This window comes from Dermochelys coriacea, chromosome 15, assembly GCF_009764565.3.
Source record: "Dermochelys coriacea isolate rDerCor1 chromosome 15, rDerCor1.pri.v4, whole genome shotgun sequence".
Taxonomy (NCBI): Eukaryota; Metazoa; Chordata; order Testudines; family Dermochelyidae; genus Dermochelys; species Dermochelys coriacea.
The window spans coordinates 3770260-3795768 of NC_050082.1; the positions used below are offsets into that span (position 1 = coordinate 3770260).

The following is a 25509-nucleotide window of genomic DNA, read 5'->3' on the forward strand; positions in this document are numbered from 1 at the left end:
GGCCCCATTATTTGGTGCGGCAGCTGCCTCTCCTCCCTTCCGTACCAGGGCTGAAGCCCAATTTACCCCACAGGGAGCTGGCCCTCTTCCCCCACTGCTGGCCCCCATTCTGGGACCGTACCATTGCACAGCCACTTTCCACACTGTACTAACGGGCTGAGCAGGTAGGAATTAAGGCTGGCCATGCCCCTGAGCTGGGGGAGGGGAGGGCACGCTGCCTGGGTGGAGTGTGACTCATTTCCCATGTGCTCCCTGCTGCTGAGATCCATGCTCGCACTGCCCCCCACCTGCCCCCAACAGCCTGGCACTCGTCATAGCAACTCTTTATTCACAGACTTATCAAAAACCCTAATAAAAACCATCAACCCCCACCCCCCCAAGGGGGGAGTCCCAGGAGCCCAGGGGCCACCCACCTGCATGCAGGGACAGGGGTGCAGAAAGGAGCCCCACTGAGAGGAGTTGCTGCTCCTGGCTTCACTCCCGCTGCTCCTCTACAATGGCAGCCAGCGAGAGCCTACCGTCAGCCAGTGCCAGGGCAGCATGGCGATGCCCTGGAGGGAAAGGCGCTGCCCAGCTTTCGGGCTGCCCTACAGCATGGAGAGCTTCAGTTCCTCTGCAGCCTCCAGCACGGCCAAGCTGGTACCTTGGCTTCAGTAACACTCCAGGGCCTCTGAGCTGGCAGCAGGAAAGCCAAGGGGCATGGCTGATGGGTGCCAACAGCCAGGGGTAGGAGCTGCTGCGGCGTGGGGCTCAGAGACCCCCCCTGCTCCTGGGCCCATGGCAGCGGAGCACAGAGCAGTGGGGAAGGGTGCTGTTCTGTCATCACCGGAGCTGCGGGTTGAGCTGCAGCAGCCACACGATGGTCTCTAGCAGGTGGGCCATGCCGTAGTGCCGGGCAATGCTGTGGAAGACGTTGATCTGCTCCACGAAGGCCTGGGGGAGCAGAGGGAGCAGTCGGGAGAGGTGGCCGGGCTGCAGCCCACAGCAGGGGGCACAGCACTGCAGCATGGGTGGAGAGCACATGTGCCAGCACCTGGGCGGGGCAACCAGGCAGAGGGCAGGACATGAGGAGCTAGTGGGCAAGGGGAGGAGAGGTTGGGCCAGGAGGGAGTAGGGTATGCTGGACTCCTGGCCATCATTTCCCAGGGAGCATGGGGTGGCTAGGGCTCCAACGGGGGCAGCACGTACCTTGGTCTGGATCATCAGGGTGAAGTCTCCCGCACAGCTGCAGTAGATGGGCATGTGTGTCTCCTTCACGCCTTTGCACTTCACGCACGCCTGGGAGCAGAGGAGCTTTGCTGAGGTCAGGGGATAGCCCTGGGATTGGGCCCCACCCCCAAGCGCCAGGCCGAGGGGACAGGCTCGCTTTGTCTGACCACAGTGGCCCACAGGGCCCTGCAGAGGGGTGTTGTGTGTCCCTGAGGCTGAAGCCAGCCTCCCCCGGCCCCCCAACAGTGGCTGTTAAGCACACTGCAATCGTGCCGGCCAGAGGGTGCTGGGCCTCCCCATTCCCCCGCCACTGTGCGGAGAGCAGCCCTGTGCCCAGGCTTTTGGGCAGCCCTGTCCCCATCTGAAGCAGGCACCAGCTGGACATTAGCAGCAGTGAGGGCCCTGATGAGAGAGCCCCTCCCCCTGCTTCTCACCAGGTCCTGCAGCACGAAGGCCATCAGCTTCTTCTGCAGGGCTTCCACCAGGGCCACTTCGATGGAGCTGTGGTCGTACTCCACCTGGCAGTTGGCGCACACCCAGCTGGGGGGCACAGCACCATCCTAAGGGCAGAGACAGGGTGAGAAGGAGCTGGGTATTAGCCAGATTGCAGCATGGGAGCAAAGCGAGCCCCCATGGCAGTCTGTTACCTGGCAGGGGCTGGGGTCTTTGCAGAGGTCCAGGTCCCTGCAGAAGTTGCAGTTGCGACAGATCACCTCGGAGAGCACGTAGGAGCGGCAGGGGTCCCGGAACTGGGCCTCCTCCGAGAACTCACCCACGTCCACCAGGCGCAGCAGGTCCCGCTTCAGCTTATTCACCTGATTGGTTATGTTGGCATCCAGCGCCAGCACCTGCCAGAGGGGAGAGCCGCATGGGCCACTGGGCTGCGAAGGGGGTGGGGGATGGGGGGGGGTCTGTGTTCCTCTCACAGGGCCGTAGCCCCACACATGGCCTGCAGACACTGCCCTGCATGGGCTGGGGAGTCCCTGGGGCAGCGATGGCAGCTGACTGGGCTAGTAGAGGAGGAGTAAATCCTTCCTAGGGGAACTCGCAGGCTGGAACTCTGCCTCAGGCCCTCCTGCTCTCTGCAGAAGGGGAGCGGCATGGACAAGCTGCAGATTAGAGCAAGAGAGACCAGGGATTCCCCCAGCCTGACTGGACCCCAGGAGGGCAGCTGTGCCTCCTCCGGCTGGGCAGAGTCCAGGGCGCAGGGGAAGGAGAGAGCCCTGCTGACCCAGCAGGCCCGGGGTCTGCAGTGCAGCGGGCGCACAGCTCACCTTACAGACGTAGTTGATGAACTCCAGCGCCGGGTTGTTGAGTGGCAGGTGGGAGCCGGGCAGCGCTGGGAACATGTCCGAGGGCAGCGTGGCATGGCGGGAGCCCGTCACCTTCTTCTGGATCTTCTGGGTGATGGTGAAGAAGCTCTGGGTAAGCTCGTTGGAGACGTAGTCCTGCGAGAAGGTGATCACGCCTGGGAGGGCAAGGGGAAAAGGTGCCCTGAGCCAGACTGCGGTGTGACGGGGCAGCTCGCCTCATCCCAGACACCAGCGCCCGGCAGGCCGCAGGCCCCAGGGCAAAGGGAAGAGTTGAACTCACCAGGCATGGCGCCCACCTCACCCGCAGCCTCCTGGGAGGCCTGGCTGCTGGCCCTCCTGACGGGCGTGCTCCCAGGAGCGTTGCGCCGCACCTCCGCCTTCATGCTGTGGTACACGGCGACGATGTAGGCTGGGAAGAGGGGGGGAAGAGGCAAGGCTCCAACCACAATCCCAGCTGGGGTGCTTGGGAGTGGCCCCCGGGCACAGCACCGCCTGATGGGCAGACAGGAGTGGGTGCCCCAGCAGGCATGCACCACCCCCATTCCCTGGAAGCCCCCTCAGCTGGGCTGCCCACCCACGGGCCCCTTCCAGGGGCTATGTCTATGCAGCGCACAGCACAATGGCGTCCAGTCTGGGGCTCCCAGCTGCTATCACAACAGCCATCCTAAGGGACAGAGATGGAGAGCCCCCACTGAGCACCAGGGGGCAGCACTGAGCGTCTCAAGGGGCAGCAGGGAAGAGCCTGGATCTGGCTCCTGTTGGGGGCAGCAGTGAGTGCTTGGGGAAGGCAGTCCCCATGCGCCCTGCAGGGGGCGCACTTACCCGACACAATCATGAGGAAGTAGTTCTGGCAGGAGGCTGCCTGTGGCAGGTACTGCACGATGTTCCAGTTGTTCTCCAGCAAATCCTCCATATTGGCCTCCCCTGGTTCTGGCTCTTCCTCCTCCTCCTCCTCACTGCCCTCCTCAGCACCCGCTTGCCGTTTGCTGGCGTCTGTCTAGACCAAAGAGCCAAGCGCTGGACAGTTACATGCCTGATTCCTGGCCGCATTTCACCTCCCTCGGGGGCTAACGTGCCCCATGCCCAGCAGTGACAACCCATCCCCCTGCCCCCACACCTGGCACAGCCCCTGCTCCCCTCTCCAGTGTGCCCCAGCCTGCCCTGAGCTCTTACCTCCCCAGAGGGGACACTGGAGGGCACTCTCCCCTTGATGCCCCCATAGTTAGCCGGGTCCATCCAGAGAAGGAACTCCCAGCAGCGGGAGAAGGAGATGGTCAGGGAGTGGAAGATCTCCTTCGAGTGGATGCTGGAGAGGAAGAGATGGCGGTCACCCAGCGGCACATGGAGACTGCAGCCTACCCAGGCTCTGCCTTCTACTCCCCACCTCGGAGGGAAGTCCCCTTGGGACCCAAGAGAGGAGGGCAGTGTGGGATGTGTGCCCCACGTGGGGGTGCCACTCCCCCACCCAGCCAGCCAGCCAGCAGAGCCCCCTCACATCAGACCCTCTTCAGGGAGTGGGCCTGGCATAAGACTGGAGTGTGGTTCTGCTCTGACCAGGGGTGTCATGGGTGCTGGGTCTGCCCCACAGAGGCTCCAGGTCTGGGGACGAAGGGGGATGTTTGACCCAGGGGCTCCAGGACGACAACATGCTGTGCTCATCAGGCTGCCCCCTATCCCGAAAGGCACCAGACCCAGAGGCCAGTGGGGAGCCCCTGCACTCTAATGGCTTGGAGGTAGCCAGCTCCGGCATGCTGAGAGGCAGCCAGGCTGGGGTGCGTAGCTGGCACTGTGGGAAATTCACTAGCCTGGGTTATGCAGGTGTCAGACTGGCTGATGTGTGGGCGAGGGAATATCTTTGATTGGCCCAACCTCTGCTGGGCAGAGACATTGTTACCTCCCGCAGCTGGTCTGCCCAGTGTCTGGGGCCCAACACGGCTCCACCACCACTGCACAGATGATCTAGTGGGCATGCCTGGTTTTAAAAACTCCATGAACCACTGACTCCTGCTCTGAGCTACAGAGTTACAGCCCCCGCCCACGTCCTGGCTAGAGCCGTCGGCAGCAGCCTCTCCGCATGCCCTGGCTTAGCATGTGGGGCTTAGCCCTGCGCTGCAGGGCCAGGGGAACTTGGCCAGCTGCCCGGGGCCCTGCCGCACCTGTTGGTGATGTACTCCACGTAGGCAATGGCGTCCTCGATGCGCCGTTTCTTGGTGCACAGGATGATGCGGTTGAAGTTGGCATAAACCACGGAAGAGCCGAGCCGCTTGAACTCGGCCACCAGCCTGGGAGAAGGGCGCAAAGGGGAGAGGAGCAAGTGAGGCAGGCGCTGCCCCCACAGAGAGCTCTGGCCCATATGCTGCTGGCTCCAGCCCCCTCCATGGGCACACACTGGCTGAGCAGCCTCAGGAGCAGAGCCCATCGGGCATCACATGCTTGGTCCCCGTCTCTGAAGGGAGCTCCCCTTGGCAGGGTGCTGGTTAAGGAGGCCTGGCCGTGGGTGTGGCCAGTGCAGCCGCAGGGGTGCATGCACAACGCTTTGGAGAGCACGTCAGTGCCTCAACAGCCACGCAAAGGCGCTGCCATCACCCGCGGCTCTTCCCCTCCTGTGTTTAAATGGGAGAAGGCCCCTTCCCCAGCACAGGCCATGCCTTCCAGGCCCGTTGGGGGCACTCTGTAACCCCAGCACCCAGTACCCTGAACCTCTCAGCACTGATCACCTGCTCTGGGTGGGAGAGGGGGGACAGTGCACTGCAGAACAGGGGATCTAGTGCAAGGTTCCCAGACTGCCACATGTGAGCTTGATCTTCCAGCCCTTCACTTCACAGCCATTGTTCAAGGTGCTCCATGAACCAGTGACGTTTGGGAGCCGCCATAGCCCGAGCTCTCCCTCCACCCCCTGGCTCCAGCGTGGCTCCCCCAGAAGGCCCCACTTGTTGAGCACATTAATGATGCCACCTAGTGGTGCTCAACCTGAGGTGCAGTCCCACAGCACAGCAGACGCTGGCAGGGCTTCCAACTGGCAGGCCGGGCCCTCTCCCCAGAGCCAGAGGAGAACAGCAACGAGTGGGGTGATCAGGTCCATTTTGGGGCCTGCCCTACCCACCTGCCGGGGAGCTCAGGGGACCCGGCTGCAGCTGGCACCATGACAGGCTGACACACCGCACCATGGCCTATCGCACCCCCCACCAGCCCTTCTGCCCTCACTCACTGCAGGAAGAGCTTCTTCATCATGTTGTGCAGGGTGCGGTGCAGCGCCGGGTCGTGCAGCAGCGAGGAGGGCGAGCTGAGCCAGCGGTAGAAGTGGATCACCTGGTTGTCGGCATAGACGTTGTGGTACTGCGTGATCTCCTTCACCCAGCCCACCACCATGCTTTTCAGGATCCTGGCAGGAGAGCAGAGATCAGCCCCTGCTCAGCTATCAGTCAAACCCACAGGCCTCAGCCAGAGATTGACCCCTCCAAATGCTGCTGGAGGAACCCAGCGGTGCCCAGCCCCCACCTACTCTGGTGTCCTTGCCTCCCCACCACAGCCAGAGGCCAAACCTCCAGGTCCCCGCCCGCCGACACCTACAGGCCTGGGGAATGGGGTCCCCTTCCCTGGAGCCCAAAGTCATGCTCCTGGCTACCCACAGCCATGCCCTTTGAACAGCTGCTGCAAGACACCTGCTGGGCAGGCAAACGCCTCCCAGCCCCCGCCAGGCATCTCCTTGCAGAGCGCCTGGCAGAGCCTGGCCCGTACTCCAGCTGCGTGGCCACACCTGAAGGTGTTGGAGCAGAGGGCGGTCTCGTCATAGCTGGCCGGGATGCTGGCGGCCTGGTTCCCCGTCACCATGTCCTCCAGAGATGCCTGCTGGATCACGTCGAAGCTGATGCTCATGCTGGAGGCTCCCTCCATGTCGTTGATGTGGTGGGACTGCAGGATGGTGTTCACAGCCAGGCTCTGGATGTCCAGCTCCAGACACACTGAATACAAGCAGCCTGTCAGCAGGAGGGAAGCCCCCCGGCCCCAGCACAGCGAACTCCTAGCCCCACTAAAGTCAATGGTTCAACACAATTGAACCCCGCATGGAGCTATTTACAATGCAACTGTTGCAGCGTACAGCTATCCCTGTGGCTTTGTACAGCATGATGCTTCTGGAGGGGGCGGCAGGGGCTGGTTATCTAGAGCAGCGGCTGCTGTGGAAATGGAGGGCCCTGAACCATTTCAGACCCTCTGATGAGGCAGGACACCTGCCTGGGTCCGCACAACCACTAGCCGGTTGATCAGTCACTAGCCGCAGCCAGGATTTCGCTATTTGCTGGCATTTAAAGAGGCTCAGTGTCTCCAGCCGCAGGGACCCTAGCCCCAAGGCAGGCTGCTCAATGTTATTTAGCCTTGTTCTGAATGTTTCACAATAATGGGCTGACTTTCCGAGGACAGCCAGGGTGACCATGGGGGTTCTGGAGCCTCTCTCCTCTGGTGCCAGCAGCTCCCGGCTTTCCCATCTCCAGAGACCAGCACAGCCCATAGTGCAGACGCAGCCTACGCCGCTAGACAGGGTTTCTCGGTTGCCCTCCCTGGACGGCACAGCTGTGTCGACACTGGGGCTATGTCGGCCTGGCTGCACGAGGCAGAGGAGGTGGGTTCACAACGTAGCTCTGCCCATGTCACTTTTCACCATAAGCCAGCCACAGTATCAACTGCCTGGACCCTGGCTTAGCCAAGTGGATGGCAGGCCAAGGTGGGCCGGTGGCAGGGTGCTGAGCAGTCCCCCAAACACCCCATCCCTCTCGCCCCCTGAGCAGCAGCCCAGCCCTCTGCAGCCCCCTCCTCACCGGTGGAATAGCAGCCCGGGTTGTTGATCTCTACCGAGGCTCTGTCGTCGAACTCCATGACCAGCCGGCTGTCGTCTGCCTCCTTGCCCCCGAGGTCCGGGCGGACCATCGGGGAGAGCCACAGCAGGTGGTTGTGGCGACGCAGGTGGCGGGAGAAGAAGAGGTCGGAGCCGAAGGTGGAGATGTCGTCGGGGAGGTTCCCAATGGGGATGTGATAGTACCTGGGACGGGGAAGGTGAGGGGTGCGGCTAGGCAGGGCTTTGACACTGGCCTGCCCCACCTCGGGGACACAGCACAAGCCAGCCACAGCTCCTGGCCCTCCCACTGTGCCAGACACCCTCCCCCACCCACGCTGTCCCCAGACAGCGGCTCACCTGCTCATCTCGAAGGCCTGGGACAGGCAGGTGTCCAGGTTGAGGTAGTGGCGGATCATGCGGCGGGCAGCATGACGCTGCCAATCCAGGACAGCATAGCTGATGTCATCTGTCACCCGCATGGGAACCAAGGGGAACTCTTCGAAGACGGGAATCCCACTCGCCAGCTGCTTCACGTCCCAGTTGGACTGCACAGCAATCAGCGTGGGGCCCCTGCGCTCGTCCTGCATCGGGGGTGGGGGGGGGAAAAGGGAGTTGGGGCTGGCTGGGGCACACAGGACAACCCCTCTGGTGGGTGCAGAGGCCTCTGTCTAGGTGGGGAAACTGCAGCCTGGCCAGCGAGTGCCCATGGCTGATCACACCTGCCCCTGCAGCGGGTCAGAGCACCCCGCAGAGCTGCAGGGTCCCAGTGCATTCTGGGACCCCCGGGAGCAAAAGCTGTGGGGACCTGGCCCCAAGGAACGAGTCGGGAGGCCTAGCTGCAAGGCTTGTCCCGCACTGGAGAGAGTCTGCACCAGGTAGGGTGACAGCTGGCCAGCCAGGGCCTGGGGGTGGGTGTGAAGTGCTGGGCCTCGTGCCAATGGTCTGCTGCCGGCCTGTCTAGCCTAGGCCAGTGGCTGGGGGCAGCCGTGCGGCTCACTTGCCAGGCTCCTACCTTGTAGGCCAGCAGCAGGCGCTGGATGGCCCTGGAGACCGTCTTGAGGTCGGTCTCAGCTCGCACCTCGAAGGTGTGCTTGTCCGGCGGGAGCAGCTCCTCGCTCAGCTTCTCCAGCATGGTGCTGCGCTCCGAGGAGTACAGGTTGGCCAGGTTAGGCATCTGGTTACTGCGCACCTGTGCCAAAGGTAGAGCGGGTCAGCGGGGAGGAGCAGGGCCCCCAGGCCTCACGTCCAGGGGCCAGCGGCTCCAGACGCTGCATTTCTCCACGCTGAGAGGGGTTTGAAGAACAGCGCTGCCCCGCTCCTGCTGGAGTCCACTGGGAAGCCACGATCCAAAGCAGCACAGAGCGCCCCAGCCCCTCTAAAGACACCCCGCCTGCCCGCAGCCTTACCGTGTCCAGCACGAAGACAGAGGCCTTGCGCTGCGATGGGACGAAGAGGCCAAAGAGTGCCTTGCTGCCCTGGGAGTTGTGATAGAGATAAATGTGCCGGATGCTCCCTAGGAACGCAGAGCAGACAGGTCAGAGCCCTGGGGCTGAGCCTCGCAACCCTCCTGCCAACACACCCAGCCTCAGGGCCTTACCTGGCTCTAGGTAGCTGAACTGGGCCAGCGAGCGCATCTCCAGATGCTCCAGGGCAAAGGTTTCAGCCTCGCGGCCGGTGAGATGCCTGACCAGCTGCCTGCTGACCATGCACACGCAGCCGAGGTGGATCAAGGCGCGCAGCAGTAATGGCACCTGGGGAGGGGCAGAGCTCAGCAGCTTCCCTAGAAAGCCCTGGTCACAGGCTCTGCTGCTGGTCCAACAGCTCTTCTTCATGTGGGTGGAGACAGTCCAGAGGGGCAGTCACCGGGTGAGGGACTGTGGGTTGCTCGGACAGTTCTGTTGCACTGCCCCATTTCCCTGTGTGATCTCACTTGGCGACCTGCTTCCCCTCCCCTCACCCCACAGCTCCCGGGCAGAAGGGTGGCACATGCTACTGCATGTCTGTGGAAGGAGAGCCCTGTCGAGCCTGGGCACTGGGGGGAAAAGGCTGCGTTTTAGGCACCTCTGGCGACAGGGCACCTGATGCTGCAGGCAGGGGGCTCCCAGGCCTGACGTGGGATGGGGTAACACCCGAGTGGGGCACGGGAACCTGTGTTCCCATTCCCCACCTGAGGCCAGGTCTGGCCTGCAGTTTAGGAGCCAGGTCTGTCTCTGCGGGAAGAGCCCCAGTGAGTACCAGCCGCAGTCACCTGAGTCTCGTACACTCCCTCGATGTCCGGGGCAGACAGGCCAGCATTGATCTCGTTGATGTGCTCTTGATACATGTCTTCGGGGACGGAGTACTCGTACAGGTTGTAGAGGAGATTTGAGCGGGGCAGGACCCTGTTCACCTGCCAGGAAGAGACACAACCATACACCAGTCTGCACCCCTCCCATGCGTGGGGGGAGCCCCAAACGTCCCCAGGAGAGCTACAGAACTACAGCTGCTACCAGAGCTGGCTCAGGACCTGGCTGAATGGGCCACCCACCTCCCAGCACGAGCCCATTCCCACATGTAAAGGAGTCCGATGGATTCATCCACTGTGCACATCTCAAAATCACCATAACTGCCTGCCTCTGCTCAGTAGTCCAGTGCTAGGATAGCAGGGGCCAGTGGGTTGGGACTATGGGGCGCTGGCGGAGCAGTGTGGGGGGCAGGGCTGGGATAGCAGGGGGCAGTGGGTTGGGACTGAGGGGCGCTGGCAGAGCAGTGGGGGGGCAGGGGCTACAGGTTGGGATTGAGGAGCGCTGGCAGAGCTGGGTAGAGGGGTCTGCACAGCAAACTGTCTGCACTTCGCCTCTAGCTGACAGGATTCCACTTCCCGGGCAGCTGACTCGTTGCCATGTGCAGCCGGCGGAGCAGAGGGCGCTCCCCTCACCTTCCGGTAGGCGACTCCCTCCTCTGGCTTGGCTACCCGCTGGTTGACGTAGAAGACCCGCGGGATGCTCAGCTTGATGCAGTGCAGGTCACTCCCAATAACGGCCCACAGCCTGAACAGGCCCGGCTGGCTGGTCTCCGCAACCTGCAGGCGGGAAGGCGGCTCAGATGCCCGGTGGGAGGCAGCACGCAGAGTTACTCACTCTTCCTCCGTGGGCTTGTAGGGCCCCCTACTCAGGATACCGCCCCTCCCTCTGGGGCCGCTAGCCACACTGGATATTTTCTCAACCTTTGGACTTGAGAGGGAGGGGCGCCCTAGCCATGCCGTGCCTTCACCCCCGTGATCCCCTGCACACATTCAGTTACTGCCCCCCAGGGTGCTCTCTTCCTGGGGCTGGAGACCAACCCCTCCTAGTTCTAATCCAGGCCCTGAGCCAGGGGATATCCCCACTGAAGTCTGCTCCATAGGCACGGCTCAGGGAGCCTACAGTCAATGACACCATTTCTGAAAGGAGCTGCGCACATGCCACCAGGGCCCTCTGCTCTGAGCCTGTGACATGGGCCAGCAGATCCTGGCCAGGCATTCTCTGCTTGGGCAAGGTGTAGATCAGCAGCAGCGAGAGGCAGCGCGCAAACGGAAGGAGGAGCCCACAGCCCCGAGAGGCTCCAGGCCAAGGTCCAGACACCATTTTTCTCCCCGTCCCAGTTTGCTAGACTCAATGGAGCCACAGTGGATGAGCTGGGTTCTCCCGCCCAACAATCCTGGCCAAGGACAATGGGTCGAACCCCCTCTCTACCAGGGGAGCTAGTGTCCATACAGAGCCACCTGGCCCTTGGGCTGGGAGGACCCGTCTGGTCTCCCTGGGATTCACCCAGCTGCGGCTCCGGGAGTCTGCAGGAGGGATTTCCAACTGGGGTCTGAGCACCCGTGACAGACTCAGCAGAGACACCCCACCTCCTGCTGCCTGCTACCTGCACGATTTGCCAGGGCAGGTCCAGGATGCTGCGTGCTGTCCTGCGCAGGTAGCTGCTGAGCCCCTTGGAGGGCCCATCCCGGATCACGCCCCCACCCAGCACCACTTCGCCATCCTCCAGCCGCCGCTTCTTCCGGCGCGCCTGGCGCTGCCGCGCCTGCAGCTCCCACTTCTTCTTGTGGTACTGAAGCCAGGCCATGCGCTCCTCCTGGGTGGAGAGCAAAGAGGGGTGACTGGGGCAAGGATCATGGGGATAATATTAGCTGTTGTGACCAGGAGCTGCAAACATGCCCAGCACAGTCAGGGCAATCCCCTGAGACATGGATATCTGCTACCACCCAGCCCCTCCTACTCCCCAGCCAGGACAGGCTCTGGGCGTGGCCAGGGAGCTGGACTAAGGCCTGCCATTCCCCCCCTACCACTCCCAAGACCAGTGTGCTCCGAGTGAGCATCTCATAGTATTGCCCTGCCTCCCACTGAAGCTTGCTTTACCTTTGTGGTGCCAGTGGGTGGGGGCGGGCCCAGTATCTCCCGCCAGGACTGGGTCAGCTCCAGGTTCTGAGACACCTCCTGGCTCTCCCCTGCCACTGGGACTCGCTTGCGCTTACTGGCGACGGGAACCGACAGCTGCAGGGGCTTGGCAGCCCCAAAATCCTCCATGTCGGCAACCTGTGTGCATGGGGTGCCCTCCTGGGGCTGGTTGGCAGTGACCTGGGGTGGGAACAAGGGCAGGGGGGCTCAGCCATAGAGGCCAAGGTGCGGGAATAGACAGGGCCCCACATGGCCTAGGCAAACAGCATCAGCCAGTCCCCCGCCTTGTCTCAGCCCCACCCCCATTACCTGTCTCTTGCCTTCACTAGTGAACAGTTCGTTGATTTTCTTCTGTTTGTATACGTCATTCTTCTCCAGGAGCTTCTTGTGCAGCCAGTCGGGGTGTCGGACCCGGGGCACGGGGTTCTTCACCTGCAGGAATATGGCCTGTCATGCCGGCTGCAGAGGGGAGGCCAGGGACCCAGCCCCTCCAGACCCAGCCGCCACACCGGCCCCTCACCTGCTGCAGTGCTGCAGGGATGGTGATGATCTTCTGGATGGTGCTGCCCAGTCTCTCGATGTAGTAGTCCCAGTCCAGGATCTGGGTGCAGGGACAGGGTGACAGTTAGCACTAGGGAAGGCAGAGCAGCGGGCTCACTAGCTACACTTTGCTGAGAGGCACAGCTGCAGGGAGTTAGGGTCCGCACAGCCCCTTTGTGTCCATGTACTAGCTACACCCCTGGTCAGGTGCCAGTGACAGGCAGTCACACCCACGGTAACACCCAGGAGGGAGCTGCTTCTAGCTGGTACCGGTGTCTCCGGATCGCTTACCGTTCGGATGTTGAAGTCCTGCAGGGAGGGGCTCTTCAGCCATTTCCGGAGGTAGTGCTTCCGCACAGTGAGCTCGGCTTGAAAGATGGCAAGCGGGATGGCCCTGGGGCACACAGGAACACTCATCATCCACTGGGTGCTGGCAGCACAGAACCCCCTCCCTGAGCCCACAGGGAGGCCAAGAGCCATCATAGCTTGTCCCCCCCGAGAGTGTCCCATTAGGGCTCATTGCAGCAGGCAGGTGCAGGGTCCATCTTACCCCCATGCCTTCATTATGGTCTGCGCCCTCTGTGGTGGGCCCCAGTGCCTCTCAAAGCAGATTTACCTCTCAGTGACTGGTGACCCTTCCGGTTTCTTGGAAATGATGAATCGACAGCTTAGCCCAGCATCCTTCACCATCTGATCCCCCAGGAACTCGGCCAAGCGCTTGGCCGTGCTGATGGAGGTGGATTTCTGCTCCCCGTAATCCTCCAGCTTGCGGGACATGGAGCGGTTCTCGGAAATCAGCTCAAATAACTCTGAGTCCGGCATGTTGGCAGCCTGAGGGGAGAGAGTGTCTGTGGGAACCCTGTTGCTATTAATTAGTGCTGCAGGAGCATACGGTCCTCTATGGGGGAGGTTGGGGGGGAGGAGGAGGGACTATACGAGACGCTCTGTGCAACCTGCTCTCTGCCAAGGATCTTAAAATCTAAGGTATACCGAGAACACACTGACTACAGCTTGCCTCACTGGAAGGGGCAGGTGTGTGTGTGTCTGGGGACAACCCTGTTCTACATTGTCATGTTATGGCAATTTAGGGGCATTTTATCATCTTGATCAGGCATGAGAGCGGCCATTGGAAGCTCCCAAGTGTCACTTGGGGATTCTGCACCCCCATTTGCTTCCTAGGGTTACCCACTCTCCCCAATTTCTTGGCTTTGTCTATGTCAGCGCTCTCCGATTCTGACCCAGGGAAGGTGGCCAGACTTCACAGAGCCCTCATGGCCACGTCCTACCCTGCGAGGGTCACCTTGAAATGAACCCAGTGAGAGCTGAGCAGCACTGCCCTACTGGGAGAACACGCAGAAGAATCAGAGCGGCTACGAAGAGATGTCTACTTAACCACCTGATTCCATCCTTCAGTAATGTCTCTTATGGGGCTGGCCAAGGCTGGGCGTGTTCGATCAGGCCTTCCTTCTCCTCCATGGGTGGAGCTCAGGACGCCCAGTCTGACGCCACCACTTCCCTGACAACAGCCTGTGTCAAACACCAGTTCTGACCTCCCTGCAGGATGTGGGGAGGGGAACCCAGTCTCCTGGCTCTGTCTTGCTATATGTCTTTGAGATCGATAGCTGGGGAATGACTAAGAGCATTGGATGGGAATGACTTCGTGACCCACCTCTGGGCCAGGGGCTAGACTCATCCCGGGATGGGAGCTGCTGAAGAAGAAGGGCAAATATTAGCCCAACATGGACAACAGCAGCCAAGGGAGTGCCGCAAACACAGCCCAACGGCAGGTCCTGTTCTCCTCCTCTGACGTCAGGAGCAGCAGACAGAACCAAAGCCATAGAGCCGGAATGGCCCTTGGGGAAACAAGGGGACAAGCAGGTCGCTGGAGAGAACGTCTGTCCTTCCCTTGCTGCTCTCCTTTAGCTCCTGGTGGCAGGGCACCTGTGCACCCCTTGTCCTCCCATCCAGGGGGTTGCGCCCATCTCCCCTCCAGGGCCCATGTTACAGCACAGAGAAGCAAGAGGCTGGGCGCTCACCTTGCTGTAAAGCACATCGAGCCAGTAGTCAGCCACCTTGGCCACAGAGGCATAGACCTCCTCCAGTGTGGTGCCCTTCAGGAAGGCCTCGAACACGGACGACTGGAAGATCTTAACCAGCTGCAGCTCCCCACGCCGCTTCACTTCAAACCCCTTCAGCTCAGCCAGGGACCCGTCCTCGTTGAACACTGCGTACCTGGGAAACGGAGCTTGTGAGAGACTGCCCAGCATTCCATGGCATGTCCTTTCCCTGCCAGTAGAGATGGGCCTTGCTGTGCTCTTGGATACCCCCAGCCGCATTGCCAGCCTGGTCAAGGATTGTGGTGCTAGAAAATAAACCCAAATTCACACAGCTAAAAGTCAAAGCGCTGAGGGATATCAGAGCCCTGCTCCACGGAGCTCCCGGAATGCTCCAGGCAAGGGAGGGCCGCCAGAAGTTGTGTGTGGGACAGAACAGGCAGGGGGTGGATACTGAATGGGGCACTGCTCCTCGTCTAGGAAGCAGGGAGAAGCGGATGGCGCAGGACGGGAGTGAGAAAAGCAGGGCAGAGTTCTGGAGAGCTTCCCAGCGGAGGATGAGGAAGCTGCTTGCTTGTGAAGGGGCAGAGGAAGCTGATAGCGTAATCAGAGAGGAGAGATGCTGTAGCATCACTTGTTATAAGGACACATCCCTCCAACCACAAGCCCTGGCTCTCTCTGCAGTTCGCATCCCCTGCCCTAGTAATCACCAGTGCACATGGGTGCACACAAACCAGCTCGAGCCTCCCAGGGCCATGCTCTCCAAGCAAGCTGGGCACATGGAGCCAAGGTCCACGTGAATATCCACATCACTCTGGAGATGCCAAAGGAGGGTCAGTCCCACACCGGGGCCTCCAGGGGAGCGTGAATGCAAAGAATTATGGAAGGCCATTCGCCATCCATGTGACTATGGAACATGTTGGCAGGACCTCTGGGCAGCAATTGGTTCAACGTGTGAGAGGCCAAGGTGCCCACCCAGATCAGCAACTGCATCTGCCCCCATCCTGCAGCAAGTTACCTGCGAACAGGAACTGAATGGGGTTGAGCAAGGAGATGACCCTTCCATTTAATAGGCATTGGCAGGCCCCTGACTGGATTCCCTGACTATGAAATGAGATGGGAAGGCAAAAGGAGAATTGTACTGTGATGCAAATGGGAGATCCCCAGTGGGAAAAGAAGATGGCGGGCAACAGGACGGAGTTGCATTGCTGCTGAAGCTGAAGGCAAGCCAGGTTCTTACAGCATTTAGCTTGCTATCTCCTTGTACACTGAAGATGAGATTCAGAATCATATCTGAGCAGTTACAACAGTACAAATATGCACCAACCTCAGCAGTGCCCAAGGAAGAAATTGACAAATTTTATAAAGATCTACAGAAAACATTACAAGGAGTTTCAAAAAATTTTAGAGCAAAAATAGGAATTCCTGGGCTGGAGCAATAGGCAGATGTAGATGAAGAAAACAGAAGAGAAAGGCAGAAATTTATTAGCCTAAGTAACAGCCTGGTGACAGTGAACACACTATTTCAACAAAGAAAGTGGCAGAGGAAGTGGACATGGATATCACCTGAGGGGCAAACGAAGCACATGAACGACTTTGTACTTGTGAATTGCAGATATAAATCAAGTGTGGAGATCATCTGAAGCTGTTATCAAATCAGATCATAAATTACTCCTGGCATCCACGAGGTTGAGGCTGAGAGAAATCTAAAAAGTGCCAAAAACCAAGATCCATGATGCAGACAAACTGAAAGAGCTGGATATCAGGACAGACTAAAAAATACGCCACGTGGAAAAACATCATGTCTCTGCTAAAAGAAGAAATGAATGTTGAAGAAACGTGGGAACCGTGTACAAAAAGGGATTATGAGAGTGGGTGAGTAAGTGTTGGACTGCAAGGCCAAAGAGAGGAAATAAGGCAGATAGCAGATGAAGTGCTGCAATACAGCGACAAGCAAAGGCAGCTAAAGGAGAACAAAAAGGATGATGTACGTTTAAGAACCAAATACAGTCGGCTGACCAGAGACACAAAACAGGAAGCAACTGGATAAGAGAAAAAAGAAAAGGAGTAGTTGTGGCATCTTAGAGACTAACAAATTTATTTGAGCATAAGCTTTTGTGAGCTACAGCTCACTTCATCGGATAAGAGAACAATGTAAGAAAGCAGAAGAATCCACAGAGAAATGTGACAGGCGTTATATTTCAATATAAAAGAAATTAGCAATATAGGGGAACAGATGAGATGAAGATGTCGGCAGTGAGGAATAATAACTGGGGGTGAATAAGCAAAGACTAAGCAATGGAAAGAATACTCTGAAAAGCTGTACCAAGTGCAGAACACGTGGGGGAAACCATCCTGGAGAAGCTTCTCAGCACAAACCAGGGAGAACAGATGCTGGAATTCTTAGAAGTAGCAAAAGAACTTGAAAACGAAAAAGGTGCTGACGTAAGCTCAGAGCTGCTGAGTCCCCAGCAGAGTCACGGAGTCCCCAGGCGATGCCTTGGAACTGCTCCCTACGAAGCCAGTCAGGACTCTGGGGAAGTCTCCTTTCTGTGAGCAGACTGATTTCAAAGCAAGAAGCTCACACAGCCTCCACCTTCCTGGGTCTGACCTTGGAGCATTCAGCATCCTCTGCCCCTCCGTGTGCTTCCCACAGCGAGTCTGCCCAGGCAGGATCCTGGGGAAGCCAGAGGGTCCTGCACTCCAACTTTGCAGTCAGACGTGACTCTTAGTCAGCCAGTAAAACAGAAGGTTTATTAGATGACAGGAACATGGTCTAAAACAGAGCTTATAGGTACAGAGAACAGGACCCCTCAGCCGGGTCCATTTTGAGGGGCAGTGAGCCAGACAACTATATCTGCACTTCACTCCACATCCCCAACCAGCCCCCAAACTGACTCTCCCTCTCTCCACCCTTCCTCCTCTGGATTTTGTCCCTTTCCTGGGCCAGGAGGTCACCTGATTCTTTTGTTCTCCAACCCTTTAGCTATCTCCTTGCAGGAGGGGAAGGGCCCAGGCCACCAGTTGCCAAAGAGTGTTGGCCATTTATGTACACTGGCCCTTTGCTCTTCTACAATTACACCCTCTTATCCACTACCTAGAAACTTAAGAAATGCATAGGGGAAACTGAGGCACCCCTACAGTATTCAGAGGAAACATTAAGAACAGTCTCACTTCGTCACATCGCTATAAGCAGGCAAGGAACACATGGTGAAGGCGAGGCACAAGCCAGGTACATATCTACACATAGCAAGTGCCAAGTGAACGGGGAGAAGCAATAATAGGACTGATATATAAAAAAAAAGAAGAGTCAGTGCAGCAATGACAGAAGAATCAGCTCATTGAGCGTGCCAGGAAAGCATTCCCCAACGCATTGCAGACGAGAATGAAGCCGTCTATGGAAGCAGTGCTTGCAGAGAAATGGGCGGGATTTCAACCAGAATGAAGCACAACAGATCAGTTATTTGTGATGAGCCAGATATCAGAGAAGCACATAGAACACAACCAAACCTGTTACAACAAACTTCAGTGTCTTTTGATTGCATTTGGCAGAGAGGGTTATGGCAAGCTATGAGAACATATGGCATCCATGAAGAATGGAGCAAACGTCCACAGCAAGTTTCTGAGTGTGGTGGGAGCAGAAAAGCAGCAAATGGAATGGTGCAGAGCAACCGTAGACGTGAGACAAGGATAGATGCTCACATCAGATCTTGGTCCTGGAAGCAGTCATGGCTGTAGCACTGACAGATGAAATGAGAGGAGTCATGTTATGTGGTAGGACAGTGCATAGCCTTCAATTAGCAGATGTTTCTGATTCACAGCATTGACCTAGGATTTATAGAGAATAAGTGATGAGGTTAACTGGGACAGCAGAACATTTGGACTGAAGAGCAGCATGGAGAAGACAAATACTATGGCAACTGGAAGACAAAAGAAAGAGGTAAAAATCAAACTCTGAGAGAGAACCAGAACAAACTGTGTTCCTTAAAAGACTAGTATTGAAAAATGGGATTTGAGAAGATAACATAAAAAGAAGACTGTGTCTAGCTGTTACCACATTGGGAAAACTCTAGATCTTGCAGAAAGGTAAAGACATTTTAATAAAAGCAGAAGCCAGCGTATCTGAGGCACCCTTATGCCAATACTGCTGGAGTATGAGAAAAGCCAATGAACAAAAGCTTTTGACTGCAGAAATGAACTGGCTGAGGGGAAAAGAGAAGACTGCAGAAAACAAAACAAATGAAGAGAAGAAAATGGTTAGGGCAAGAAATAATGCTGTTACAGAAGATTCAAGAAAGATGATGATGATGGTTTGGACACTTCAAGAAGGATACCACACATGGGGATATGTACCAGAGCGCAAGGAACCAGAAACAGAGAAAGACCAAGGATGCATTGGATATAGACAGACACAGACACAGAACAGAGACAATTAAAGATCACCAATGCCATGAAGCTGGTACAAGACAAAGTGGTGGAAAGACCTCATTTGGGCCCTGTCGTTGCTGCTGAGCTGACAGACGGGAAATCCAGGAGAAGAACTGCCACAGCACATTCCTGGGGCTAGAAGGCTAGTGGGATTCAAACAATGATCAGATATTTGTGTGGCTCAGGAGAACAGCAGTTGTAGGGAATTGGAAGGGATCTAAGCCCTCATGCCAAAGGCTATGAGCCAAGCTCTCACTGGGAAGGAATATTTCATAGCTGCCCAGCGTGAGTTTCCTTGCTCTGTCCTCTAAAGGACACTGGACTAGATGGCTCACTGGTCTAAGTCCATCTGGCCATTCCTATACTCCCAGGTTTTCAATGGGGTTGCTTGGACTGCAAGTCAAGGGAGCATTGGGTCCAACATAACTCAAAAGATTCTGTTGATGTAACATGGAGTCTGCCCAGTTAAAATCTCTGCCAGCAAACGTAAGAGCTAAGGCTACCCTAGCAATGCTAGGCACTCTTCTGGCCTACCAGCATGTTTCACACCTTCCTGGCAGTGAACCAGAGTTAACAATAGAAGGTGCTCCCTAGGCCAGGCTCACCCCACTTTACTGCTGGTGAAGTCAGTTCAGCCCTGGGGTGCACTTCAGCCTTGTTCACATTGCAGCTGGAATCTGGACTGTTGCACTTCATGAGTTCTGTGCAGTGCTGAGCAAGTAAGGAAGCAGAGTCTGGCTTGCCTCATGCCCCTATCAGACTGAAGGGGAGCATGAACAGCCAACCTGCCCACCTCCCTCCTTCCCTCTGAGTAAAGTGACACTCACCGTTTCTTCAGTTTCTTGCCCTCCTCCTTGGAGGCTGGGAGGATCATGGCGAGGTACGGCCCGTCCACTTCAAAGAAGATGCTGTTCTCTGAGCGGGTAACGTAGGTGAGCATAGCCGGGTCCACAAGCTCCTGGTACTGATCATTTGTGAAGCCTTCCTATAAACACAGCATCGTGGGACCACTTCATTGCACTGCTGGCCGGGCAATCCGCAGGGCAAAAAGGGGGACGTTCTCCCAACACACCCACCTGGAGTGACGCCCAAGGACCCGCTGCTCCCACAAACGAGCAGGGAAGGACAGCAAACACTCCCTGCTCCTTCACAGGGTAATGGGCACCAGCCTGGCACCCCACAGGACAAGCCACACTCCCACGACCCTAGGGTGGTGCCAGCCAGCTGAGATGCCTGAGTCTTGCCTCCTGGTCTGCACTTCAGCAGGACACAAAATAAAAGCTTTACAAAGCACCTCACTCTGATTCCAGCCAGTGGGGGACTGGCATAGGGTAGGCTGGACAGAGGAGCAGGGTGCGCTGGGTTTGGACCAGAGGAGGAGAGGGTGACGGAGAACTATCCTGACAGAGGCTTTAGCGAGGCGGTAATGGGGTGTAGGCAGCTTCAGCCCCCTGTTGTGTTAGAGCGAGGAGCAGAGGTCAGCATGCTGCACTCCAGTCTCTGAAGGTCCAAAGCCAGGCAAGAGGCATTGCATGGGTCCCTGGGGTCATAGTGCCATTTAGCCAGCGTGCACAGACTGAAGAGAGCGTGTGCACACACAAATCCTGGGCTCTTGCTCTCTATAGCTGGCATCTGCACTGTGCTGCAGGTTTCTGGGACACTCTCCCCCACCCTCAAGGTGCCAGGCTTGTGCTAGTGATTCCACAGGTTGGCATTGGGCAAGCAGCAAGTGAAGCTCCAAGGGCCTGTTCATTCGTGGTGAGAGAGTACTGGAACAGAAGCTGCCCTACAGGTGGCCCCCGACACCTGTAATTCTCAACAAAGGCAGAGCAGCCTTCACTGGCTCCATGCGTGGGTGAAGGCCAAGACCACTCTCCCCTTTGGGAGAGCAGGTCCGCTGGAGTCCTCCTCTCCTGTCCTTCCCTCTCCACTCCCTCCCAGCTGGTCTACGCTGGGGCTGGATTTACCTTCACCAGGATATTCAGCATGGCACCAGGATAGGAGACTGTCACCTTCGGTTTCTTCGCATTGGTCGATTTGATGACAAAGTTTTCTGGGAAGCTGTTGGGAAGGACACACCAGATTCCGTCTGTGTCCAGCTCCAGCGGCCTCCTAGGAAGGGAGAGCACAGCTTGGCAGAGAGAAGGGCAGGGCCTTTCTGCAGAGCATGCCCAGTTAACATGGGCAGCTGGATGGAAGAACCTGCAGGTGGCAGAGCCTTTGTAACCCACATCTTGGCTGTGATTCACAAGCCCTCATGTCATGTGTCCCACCGGTATGGTCCTGCAGCCAAGGCCTCTCCCCCAATCCTCCCACAGGCCCCTGCCCCATGGTCATTAACCCCTCCGGCACTTACCCTATCTGCTCGATCAGCTCCCTGGCCTGGGTGATGATGTTTGCTCCAGTGAAGCAGACAATCCCAGCCATCTCCATGGAGTACCAGCGGGCCCTGGTGGAGAGAGGGCCAGGTATGAACAAGAGCTGACAGTGAGCTCATGCCAACCTTTGGGAAAAGGGCATGGCAAGGAGCACCAGAAGGGAAGGTCGAAGAGCAAGAGAGTGACGCCCAGTGGTTGTATCCCGTTCCCCTCCTGTGACTTGTCTGGTTAGGCTGTAAGCTCTTTGAGGCGGGGAATGTATTTTTGGTTGTTTAGGGCCCAGAACAAGGGGTCTTGCTCCGGGTTGGCTTCTAGGTGCTGCCATAACAGCAGCAGTAAAGGGAGTGGTACAGGGAGCACTCACAGGCTTGAAAACCAATGAGAAGCTGGGGAAGGAGGGGGCAGAATCACTGGAGTGACCCCTCCCTCCCAAAGCATCTCCCAGCAGGGGTCTGGCAGGGAGGAGCATGTGTCTAGCTCCCCTCAGAGGGCTGCAGGCAGCACCCACCCTTTGCGCATTACGTAGCCGTAGAAGGAGTTGAGGATACACTTATGCGCCAGCTGTAGGGAGTCATACAGGATCTCCATGTTCTTGCAGCGCTTCACTTCGGTGGCGTCTCCCATCTCTGTGGCCGCAGACAGCTTCTTCTTCCACACCTGAGAGAGCGCGCGCACCACGCACGGGTCAGAATGCTCCCACCCAGCCACTACAGATATTAGCAGCATCCAGTTATTCCCCAAGATAACAGCCCCCAGTACGGCATGGGTGCTCCAGGATCATTTGCCTAGACTCTACATTCCTTTCACCGGGACCTAGGGAACAAGATCTTATGCTAGATGGAGAGGAGCTTTCCTGCTTCACTCTCAGCTCTGAAGGATGCGCTCCTCGCAGACACCACACAACAGCAGCCGAGCTGCCTTCGATCAGCTCTGCCCCCATCTCATTGCAGTTTGCTGGCATCTGTGCAAAGGTGGGAGGAGACGGGATAAAATCCAACAGCAGAGCCATATGGGTTGGGCAGGCCTTCTAGCCCACCCCTGAGCTGGGGGCAGGACTGAGGCAATTACTAAAGATAAGCTGCAAAGCAAAAGATGGTTTGGGCCTTTGCTGAGCCCTTTTGGAGACAGACTCAAGGGTCTTTTGTTTTTCCCTACATGCATTAGGAACATCCGGTCCCAACCGCCCTCTGCAGGAGGGCCCGACTGGCGTTGGGACAGGAGCGTGATATCACAAGAGGCGGACAGCTGACCTGCAGCTCTCTGGGCCCGGAAGTGAGAGGCTGCAGAGTCTTACGCACCATACAGCTCAGCAAAGGGAATAAAACCAATCGATGGGAACTGGGAATCAAAGCCTATCTCTGTGCCATTTCCTTCGATGAGCACCCACAGCCCAGCTCCCATCTCCAGTAGCTGGGACTCCACAGCCAGCTCACCCCAGTGCCTACAGTAAAATTCCTCTTGCTGTTTTGCTCTGTTGCAGCATTTCCCTGCCTCCAGGGAAGAGGGGAGCAGATCCCTGTCCCCTTTAGAGCAATCTGTATGCTTAGGGGGTCCCCCTCTCCCACACCCAGCTCTCAGCCTTCCCCTCCCAGCCTGTCTCTAGTCTGCAATCCTCTCACCTCATGGCTGTCTCATTTAAACGTGCTGCCCCAAACTGAACCCAGAGCAAGGAAACAGGATGCCTGGATGCAGGGTTGGCTGAATCCCGATTGAACTAAACATGCCGCCACTCAGCTCACTGGTGTAGCAAGGGATTGGGTCTTGGAGCTGTTCATGCCTCACAGCTGCTGCTTACTGAGTGAGACGGATCAGTGGTGAGACCCAGGCGTGTCCCCTCAGCCCTCCCGGAAGTACTACATGGAGGGACCCGTCTCTGTTCTAAGCCTGGGTCCGATTCAGCAAGCTGGCCTCAGAGCTCCTGAGCACAGCTGCTCATGCTCAGTGAGGCGAACAGCCAACCCTGGACGAACAAACAGCCTAGCAGCTTCTGGAAGCAGAGATCTGCTCTTCCAGGAAAAGGGAACTCGTGGCTACCCCAGTGACACCCAGGACAGAGGGATCCGACCGCCACACCTTGTGCAGCCCCTTGAACTCGTAGCGACGGTCTCGGAAGGCTCGCACGGTGTCCACATAGAACGAGTTCTCCCGCTGGCAGATGGTGGTGACGCGCTCCTCCACCTTGGTGACATGCAGCTTCTTATAGGCCTTGCGGCAGTAATCTGTGCCAGAGAGACAATAGAGGCAGCTTAGCCAGAGACCAGCACGCCCACAGGGGCGGCTCACCCCGACCGGTGGGCACAGGAGGATGGCGGCAGCATGGGGCAGGCCATAACAGCAGAGAGAAACAGCACCTGCCAACACAGGGGTCAGGATGGGGGGCATACAAAAACAGGGATGGTGCTCACCTCACGCTCCTCTCAAACCCAGGCTCGGCCTACAGCCCCGGAAAAGGGGGATGGGTCTGCTAAACAGTGCTTCACGAGCAGTAAAAACACTCATGGTGTTGACATTGCTATTCATCATTAGGTTTCAGAGTTAAAACTCACAGATGAATGCAGCTGATCATGTCTCAGACAGAATCCAGAGCGCTGTCCACAGACTACAGCAGGGAGCCTTGGAGGGTTTTCTTCACAACCCAAAGGGCTAGAAACTCACTGCCCAGCCCCAATGGGGACCCTCAGAAGAGAGCCGGCAAAACAGCCTGCTGACAGCAGACATGGTCTGCTCTGGCACGCAAAGCAACTCCAACTTCAGCAGCTAGGAAGAAGCAGCTGGTTACAAGAACACTCAGCACATGGACAGAGAAGGGTGTATGATGACAGATGGAAGGGAGAAAGCCAGTTGTGCCTGTGTAGCCAGTGTCTAAATTATAGTGCCATTACAAGCTGGCAGTGGGTTATCCCTTAGAGCCCACAGATTGTACCAGCATGGACTAGGCAAAGAGGGGAAGCTAATCTGGAGAAATATCTTTAGGAGAAGCGACCCTTCAGCACCCCGATCGAGCAAACTGAACCACAAGGTGCCACGCGCTCAGAGTTCGTGTCATTTTAAGCTAGTTCTCACCCGCCAGTCGCTTCTTCTCAAACTTGGCCTGTTCCTCGCGGGACAGCTCATGAAAAGCACGGGGCGGGCCGTCCGGGTAGAGAGGGGGCAGCTTCTCTGACTCCAGCTGCTGCTGGATGCGGTGGTACTCGCTGCGGCTCGCGGGCACTGCAAGGGAAGGACAGCCATGAGCATGTCTGAGCAGGAGTCAGGGCAGGACTGTTCCTAGGCCAGGCTCCAGGGTCTCCCCGCAGTGTAGCGCAGCAAAAGAACTTCTGCAAGCAGCAGAGCAACACTCACTAAATTCCCCTCTCCACTGCCAGGTCATCCGGCGCTGGCAATTGGCACCTGGCTTGTTAAAGTCACAGGCAGCGCATGTGGCCTCGTCCACCATCGCCGAGGGCTGGAGAGAGAGAGAGAGAGAGAGGGGAGAGGGAAAAAAAAAAAAAATATCAGAGAACCTGGCTCTAACCCCAGGCCTCTAGCAACTGGGTTCAGAGCTCTGCCTCCTCAGAGGCTTCTCTACTCTGACCCGCTGGCAGCCATATTTATAGCAGGCCCTGCCAAATGCCCGACTGTCAGTACCCAGCCCTGCTTCCGCACTTCCTCCTGAGCAGGGAGTTAGCTCTCGCTGGCTGGGAAGCAGGCAGGGTCTTTGAGCCCTGTCCCACTGGGATGCAAACTCAGGAGGAGGCTGCCTGCTACCCACCTGCAGCCTGTTTGTAAGGATGATGTTGGGGTACATGGCCCCCACGTCCAGATGGTAAATGAGGGGACACTCAATCCGGTTAGGAATGTCCTTCAGGCAGTTCAGCTTGACTTTGATTTCATCACACACCTGCGGTGAGGGGAAGAGGCAGAAACCAGACAGGAGTGAATCAGCAACTGAGCAGAGCATGCAGCACGGGCTCCCTCCTCAGGGGCAAGTGCTTCACTCAACCTTCCCGTGACCACAGAGCGCACGAGGACCTGGAATAAGAACTAACGGAGCACGAAGCTTAGAATGGGCTGCATTTTGATCTTCAGCAGCACAGATTCCCCTTAGCCTCAGTCACAGAAGACTATTTCTGATGTCAACTATTTAATACACCGGAAATGGGGCCAGGCACAGGTATGGGGGAGGGGGGGCGAGGGAGGAAAAAGGTGAACTCAGGGCTGAAAAGAATAATAGCTAAAGCGGTTATATGATGCTAACACACATAAACAAGAGATGGGCTTGTCTAGAGTAACGTCACGTACTATCTCCTACAGGCCCCAAGCTGTGTGTCACCCCCACAGAGGCAGAAATCAGGA

The 25509-nt window shown here is 57.5% G+C and overlaps 1 protein-coding gene across 3 annotated transcripts in view; it reads right to left on the reverse strand.

Annotated features, from left to right (window-relative positions):
* Nucleotides 1-311: 311 nt before the first annotated feature.
* Nucleotides 312-25509, reverse strand: part of POLE (DNA polymerase epsilon, catalytic subunit) — a 36166-nt gene continuing 10968 nt past the window's right edge. For 2 of the 3 annotated variants that reach the window (XM_038373637.2, XM_038373639.2), the window contains 33 exons: nucleotides 24926-25054; nucleotides 24517-24619; nucleotides 24238-24384; nucleotides 23248-23393; nucleotides 21683-21831; nucleotides 21153-21245; nucleotides 20764-20908; nucleotides 19624-19781; nucleotides 14351-14546; nucleotides 12931-13145; nucleotides 12606-12708; nucleotides 12295-12375; nucleotides 12084-12206; nucleotides 11736-11954; nucleotides 11242-11451; nucleotides 10271-10414; nucleotides 9602-9742; nucleotides 8951-9104; nucleotides 8760-8866; nucleotides 8366-8542; nucleotides 7711-7934; nucleotides 7337-7557; nucleotides 6280-6484; nucleotides 5731-5904; nucleotides 4679-4804; nucleotides 3696-3828; nucleotides 3345-3519; nucleotides 2803-2931; nucleotides 2484-2677; nucleotides 1857-2057; nucleotides 1644-1769; nucleotides 1189-1278; nucleotides 312-933 (listed from right to left, as the gene is read on the reverse strand). In XM_038373637.2, coding sequence (XP_038229565.1) covers nucleotides 823-933; nucleotides 1189-1278; nucleotides 1644-1769; nucleotides 1857-2057; nucleotides 2484-2677; nucleotides 2803-2931; nucleotides 3345-3519; nucleotides 3696-3828; nucleotides 4679-4804; nucleotides 5731-5904; nucleotides 6280-6484; nucleotides 7337-7557; nucleotides 7711-7934; nucleotides 8366-8542; nucleotides 8760-8866; nucleotides 8951-9104; nucleotides 9602-9742; nucleotides 10271-10414; nucleotides 11242-11451; nucleotides 11736-11954; nucleotides 12084-12206; nucleotides 12295-12375; nucleotides 12606-12708; nucleotides 12931-13145; nucleotides 14351-14546; nucleotides 19624-19781; nucleotides 20764-20908; nucleotides 21153-21245; nucleotides 21683-21831; nucleotides 23248-23393; nucleotides 24238-24384; nucleotides 24517-24619; nucleotides 24926-25054 — 5049 coding nt within the window. In that variant the 3' untranslated portion in view covers nucleotides 312-822. The remainder of the gene's footprint in view (nucleotides 934-1188; nucleotides 1279-1643; nucleotides 1770-1856; nucleotides 2058-2483; nucleotides 2678-2802; nucleotides 2932-3344; nucleotides 3520-3695; nucleotides 3829-4678; nucleotides 4805-5730; nucleotides 5905-6279; nucleotides 6485-7336; nucleotides 7558-7710; nucleotides 7935-8365; nucleotides 8543-8759; nucleotides 8867-8950; nucleotides 9105-9601; nucleotides 9743-10270; nucleotides 10415-11241; nucleotides 11452-11735; nucleotides 11955-12083; nucleotides 12207-12294; nucleotides 12376-12605; nucleotides 12709-12930; nucleotides 13146-14350; nucleotides 14547-19623; nucleotides 19782-20763; nucleotides 20909-21152; nucleotides 21246-21682; nucleotides 21832-23247; nucleotides 23394-24237; nucleotides 24385-24516; nucleotides 24620-24925; nucleotides 25055-25509) is intronic. The other variant, XM_038373638.2, reaches the window with a different exon arrangement.